This window comes from Apis laboriosa, unplaced genomic scaffold (genome assembly GCF_014066325.1).
Source record: "Apis laboriosa isolate Shangri-la unplaced genomic scaffold, ASM1406632v1 scaffold69_cov144, whole genome shotgun sequence".
NCBI classification, from domain to species: Eukaryota; Metazoa; Arthropoda; class Insecta; order Hymenoptera; family Apidae; genus Apis; species Apis laboriosa.
In genome coordinates this window covers 3,490,235-3,496,277 of record NW_025224165.1, presented here as the reverse complement: position 1 = coordinate 3,496,277, position 6,043 = coordinate 3,490,235, and the positions used below count along the sequence as shown (strand labels likewise).

At 41.1% G+C, this 6,043-nt stretch overlaps 2 protein-coding genes across 2 annotated transcripts in view; one reads left to right on the top strand and one right to left on the bottom strand.

Annotated features, from left to right (window-relative positions):
- Positions 1-571: 571 nt before the first annotated feature.
- Positions 572-4,453, top strand: LOC122719076 (loricrin-like). Its single transcript, XM_043944614.1, has 3 exons — positions 572-653; positions 2,884-3,472; positions 4,009-4,453. The coding sequence occupies exons 1-3, from the start codon at positions 572-574 to the stop codon at positions 4,343-4,345; spliced, it is 1,008 nt and encodes a 335-aa protein (XP_043800549.1). The 3' UTR covers positions 4,346-4,453.
- Positions 4,454-5,629: 1,176 nt separating this feature from the next.
- Positions 5,630-6,043, bottom strand: part of LOC122719061 (high-affinity choline transporter 1) — a 15,604-nt gene continuing 15,190 nt past the window's right edge. The window contains exon 7 of the mRNA XM_043944591.1: positions 5,630-6,043. This exon is cut by the window's right edge and continues 5,383 nt beyond it. The gene's annotated coding sequence lies outside the window, so the exon portion shown is untranslated.

The window sequence follows — 6,043 nt, the reverse complement described above, 5'->3', positions numbered from 1 at the left end:
AAAAAAGAAAAGGAAAAGAACCTGCAAACCTGCTTCGAAAAAAAAAAAAAGAAGGACAACCTGACCAGGGTCAACCGAAGAAGCGATCCCGTCAACGACCACGCGTCTCCTCCTCTTCCTCCTCCTCCTCCTCCTCCTCCTCCTCCTCTTCTTCTTCTTCTTCTTCTTCTTCTACTACTACCCCCTCCTCCCCAGCCCCCCCTCCCCGTGTCTTTCACCCCACGCTCGAGCACCAACGTTCACCAAGAACCACGCTTTGCCTACCTGGTGAGCATCCACTTACACTCCCGCGAGGACTTTCTCCGAAAGACTGGTTAACTATATAAGCGAGATCGGCGATGTTTGAAGCACGTTAGACGAAATCTCACGGATGCGCCGGGAAGGCCTCCGCATCTCATCCGCGCTACCAATTCTGTCACAGAGTTGATTTCCGTTTCGTACGCAGATATAACAAACACGTGATTAAAAAAAGAACACGCCAGGTGTTACCCTCGAGAGGGTTCGTGCATGTGAATCGGCCACGAAGTTGAGGAAAAAGGGAGAGAGAGACTTTGCTTCATCGTCGGGGATCATGAGGCCCGGGAAGTGCTGGGCCCCCCTCGCAGCGACCGTACTCGCTACGGCCCTGCTCTTGCAGCCTATCCACGCCGAGGGTAAGAATTTGGGAATTTGGGAGAGTGTTAGTTTTTGGGAGGGACGTGAAAATGGGACGATTAATTTTTTTTATCAAGATTTTGGGTTCTCTTAACACTGATATGATTAATAACAGTTAGGCAGAATGAAGTTTTTTATGAACAAAATTGTCGCCTGCACTTCTGCATGACATAAATAAATATCCGCAATGTAATAATTGGATTGTTCGAATTATATATCGGTTCACTTGTTTGTCTTACGTTTTCAAATAATAAAAGTTCGATTGAGGATTTCGATGAATCGATGAAAACTTCGTTGCACAGCTTTACATTGTGAAGTAATCTCGTCCTGTTTCTCTTGCTCTCGATAAAAGGAGAAATTGATGAAAAATTACATAGGGGAAAGTACGAGATATAATTGAGTTCGATACTTGAAAGAATTTCTTGTAATCAGAAAGAAATACGTAGAAAGTGGAGAGTCATGAAAAAAAAAAAGAAAAAAAAAAACGAAAGATAGAAAGTGTCAAAAAAAATTGAAAGTATTCGCACGTGATACTATGATGCTCCAACCATCATAGCACTATCACTCTGTATCCGATTGAATCGAAGTGAAAGATGAATTTCACGCCATGGTAAATTTCTCCTAGTGGATCCTCGATGTCGGTGGACGATGTTGGCGAACGAAGGATTGAAAAATCGGAAAAAGCGAGAGAGAGAGAGAGAGAAAGAAAGAATAGAAATGGCGATCACTTGGAGGAATCGGGAATGAAATATTCAAACGATGAGACGCCGTGAATTATCGATACGTTCCTTCGCTCGGAATAGCGGACAGTGTGCAAATCGAACCGATATCTCGTGATCTGACACACATTTTCTACTTATAGCTGCTGAATTTAAACCGATTCTGTATAATCCTTAATTTTTGCGTATTTTTATTCCTTTTTTTTTTATATATATATATATAAAAGAAGAATGATTTTGTAATAGAAAAAAATTATATATTATTCTTATTATATTTTTATAATAGGCTTCTGCAAAAAAATCGAAATTGTTCGAAAAACGTTCATTTTCATATTTTAATAAGCGTGTAATTAAAAAATATTACGCGAAGGTAGGCTCGTTTCCGTGATGGAAATCGTTACGATCTAATTACGATTGTGTTGTAATCTATACTTTATTTTAGGAAAATTAAGAATTATCTTTAATGAACCACGCCGCTTAAGTATTTCCGCGTTTTGCTTAATTACCTATTAAAATTTACGTTTTACGTAAGGAATTACGATACGATATATTGTATGGTTACGCAATAAAAATGAAAAATTACGAAATACACAATCAAAGTATAGAGAGAGAAATGAGGCAAGGCATTTTTTCTAATTTTGATCGCAACAAAGAATATATTTAACAGAGAAAATAAATTTGAAAATAAATTGGAAGGAACGAAGGAGAAAAAACGACAACTTTGTGTTTAAAAGTAGAATTAAACATTTTGCAATTACTCTAAAGAAAGCGTATTGGAAATTGTCATTTTCGTCTTTTCATCGTTTCATTATATTCATCTTGAAAGAGAATTTGTGGTTCTTAAATAGCGAAATAAGTCATTAAGAGAACCTTGAATATTCAATTACAAATATTCTTTCCGGCAATAGAACAAAGAAAGAAGAGAATGGGGAGATCAGTCACGAACTTGATTAAAGACAATGCGAACGGATCGTGGCTCTTGACCCCGGCAATTTCAAAAGATAGTGACATCTCAGCAAATTTGTCGAGAACGTTGTACGAGATGAGTTTAGAAAACACTGTGTGAAGTCGTAAACTACGGTCTCACGGGACGGATAATGTCCTGAAGACAATGTCATTTGGCCATCTCCCACACTTTCACCGACTAATAATGAATACAAGGACAAAAAGGAGAGTCATGATCTTGTTAAGCATTGCGCACAGCCAGTACAGACAAACTCGTCCACGAGCTAATTTTACTGCAGATATATACGTAAAAAGAAAACTCGAGGGAAAATATTTCGTGAGAAATATGGATCCCTTTTCCCACTTCCTTCCTAAATTTCGTTTATTCGAATCGAAATTATTTACCTCTCTATTTAACTTTCTAACCAGATTAAAATTCGATCCAATATAAAAGCTCAAGATTTCATTAATCTTAAATAATAACATCGTTCTGAAATATGAAATTATCCAATTAAAAATTATCCTTATAACACCTGAAACCTTACGTTAACGTACGTATTTACAGCGCCAATATCCGGTAGTTACCTACCACCGTCAACGAGTTATGGGACACCGAACTTAGGCGGTGGAGGTCCATCCTCCACCTACGGTGCCCCGTCGGGGGGCGGCGGTGGTCGTCCATCCTCTAGCTACGGAGCACCGTCCAGCACGTATGGAGCGCCGTCGAGCACTTACGGCGCGCCGTCGAACGGCGGTGGAAGGCCGTCGAGCACCTACGGGGCACCGTCCAACGGGGGCGGCAGGCCGTCGAGCAGTTACGGTGCACCGTCGAGCAGCTACGGTGCACCGTCGAGCACTTACGGCGCACCGTCGAACGGCGGTGGAAGGCCGTCCACCAACTATGGCGCCCCTTCCTTCGGAGGCGGCGGTGGCGGTGGCTTTGGCGGCGGTAACGGGCTTTCCACCAGCTATGGCGCACCCTCGCGCGGTGGTGGCGGCTCGATATCCTCGAGCTACGGTGCACCCACCGGGGGAGGCGGTGGTGGCCCGTCCACCACCTACGGTGCACCCAACGGAGGAGGCGGTGGCGGTGGATACTCGAGACCATCTTCCGCTTACGGTACACCTAGCACCGGTGGTGGCAGTTTCGGAGGGTAAAGGATCTATGACTTTTTTTTTTTTCTTTCCTTCCTCCTTTTCCGTAGATTTAAGGAATTCAGAGCACAGCACAGGTATTTCTTGGTTAAAGAAAGAATAGATGAAACGTGAAAGAAGGAATAGATATGTGGATACGTTGATTGGTCATAATTGGTATTGAATAATATGGTTTAATTGTAGAAGATTAGTTATCTCTTTTTTCTATTTCTTCTTTCTCTACTTATCGCATACAATCTCTCTACTCGGTCTTTCTAGGATTAAGGAAAGGAGAAAGAGAAATATCTACAATCCACATCTATAATTTTATTCGAGCATTTCTATATCTCTTCCATTATACTTTCTTACCCATTTAAGAAATAATAAGTACACGATAATAATCAATTTACTCGTTGAAACGATTACGATTCTCTTCTTCATATCTCTATCTCCCATCTCTTCCATTATAACTCTACCTGTCGAGGATACGTAATACGATAAATACGCGATATGATATCGTTTCAAAATTCGTTGTAATCACGATTTTCTCTTTCAGCTCCGGTGGATATTCTGGAGGCGGAGGTGGATACTCTGGAGGTGGAAATGGCTACTCTGGAGGCGGCGGTGGTGGCTACTCTGGAGGAAACGGTGGCTATTCCGGAGGCGGTAACGGAGGTGGATATTCCGGGGGCAATGGCGGCTACTCAGGCGGAGGTGGCTACTCTGGAGGAGGCGGAGGTGGTTACTCTGGAGGAGGCGGAGGTGGTTACTCTGGAGGTGGCGGAGGTGGCTACTCTGGAGGTGGCGGGGGCGGCTACTCCGGAGGAAATGGTGGCTACTCCGGAGGCGGAGGTGGTCAAAGCTACGCTAGCAACGGTGGTTACCAATATTAATCGCGAAGAGTCTTCACCCCGCCCGACCACCTTCGACCGTGTTTCACCGCCCCTCGAGACGAGAAAAATTCGACATCCTCCACCCCCCCACCCACCATCCAGTTCGTCGAGCTCTGCTTCCGGATTGACGGGGCAACCGTCGATGAAACGAATGGGGAACGGATCGAAGGTGGATTTCGCGCGGATCAAAAATCATCCGAACCTCCCCCCTACCCCGCCCAACAAGCATCCAGGAAATCCGCTAATGTTAAAAGTTTGAACAGTTTGAACAGCGATGAAGACCGCCCCCCACCCTCCCCCCATTCTGTAAAACAACCTCTCAAATGTGTATCGATGATGCGGCCTGATATTCCTGAAAGTGAAAAACGAAAGAGGGAGGAATCATAATTGCCTTTCTTTCCTAATTGCTTTTTTAAGGAAAATCGTCTGCTAATAATAATAATGATGATGATAATAATAATAATAATAATAATAATAATAAATTTTCCATCGAAACGAAAGGAGCGAATTGGAAAGGCGCGATTACCTTCGAAAAAGGTGGAGTTAAAAGTTCGTTCCTTCGTTCTTCAGAGCCTATGTAACTTATTTATTTTGTAAAAATAAATGCTTTTTGTACTAATAATAAAGCCGCTACGCTGAAAAAAAATAACAATCGTTGGATGGATATTCGTCGCCTACCCTTTCTTTTTTTCTTTTTCTTTTTTTTCTTTTTTTTTTTTACAGCTACACAGGGGACGAACACAAGGGAGGAATTGTCTATAAGACGATTCCAACTTCTCGTCAAGTTGGTTGGGGGAGGAGGGGGAGCTGTATACGTTCGGTGTGGTCGATTTATCGATTCCCCTAACTCGAATACCGGGAAGGCATGAATAAGTGAGAGCTCTTCCTATTTCTGTCGTAACCCGGCTAAAAACACCTATCAATATCACAACTTACGTCCCCTTACGTCGATTCGATGGAATTACAACGTGTGTCCTGACCTATTTTGCCATTCCTTTCTTGGAATCCATTAAATAATCCCCGATACATCGATATTTAATTTAATTTTTGATAAAGAAAGAAGTCAAGTTTAACAATTAAGATATCCTTTTTTTTTTTTTTTTTTTTTTTCTTTTTTTTGAACATCAAAGATATTCAAATCCAACCGAACTTTGGCTTATATTTATATCTCTACGATTTAATTAATTTTTATCAGAACGATGCGAATTTTTTTTTACGTGCAAATTATTTATTTACTTCGAGGTAATTTGATCTTTTAAGAATAACAAAAAGTCGAGAAATTTGTTGTGTTTTTATACACTGTTTATTTTTAACATTTACAATCAACATCGCGTTCAGTTTCTCAATTATACACGTATAATATGTCGTATAATACAATATATCGGTAACGCTTTCGTAATACATATACATGGATATGTTCTTATGAGGGATGAAGTCGGGCGTTTTTTTTTTCTTTTACTTTTTTTTTTCTTTTTTCTTTTACACATAGTATAATACTATATATATATATATGTGTATATATATATATATATAATAGGTAGGCGTCCCAGGCTTGCGAGATAGGACGAAATAGGTATACAATTAACATTAGGTACGCGATTTCAAAGCGGTGGAGCGTTGAGCTCCATGGCGTAACACCGGATTGTTAAATTATTAGTTTCGAGTTTCGCACCTATCGATCAGCCATTTTTTTTTTTG

Excerpts from the sequence above, each read along its gene's own strand:
- LOC122719076 (XM_043944614.1), top strand. The coding sequence starts at position 572 with ATGAGGCCCGGGAAGTGCTGGGCCCCCCTCGCAGCGACCGTACTCGCT. Across the intron at positions 654-2,883 it reads GCAGCCTATCCACGCCGAGG|CGCCAATATCCGGTAGTTAC; the intron begins GTAAGAATTTGG and ends ACGTATTTACAG. Across the intron at positions 3,473-4,008 it reads GGTGGTGGCAGTTTCGGAGG|CTCCGGTGGATATTCTGGAG; the intron begins GTAAAGGATCTA and ends TTTCTCTTTCAG.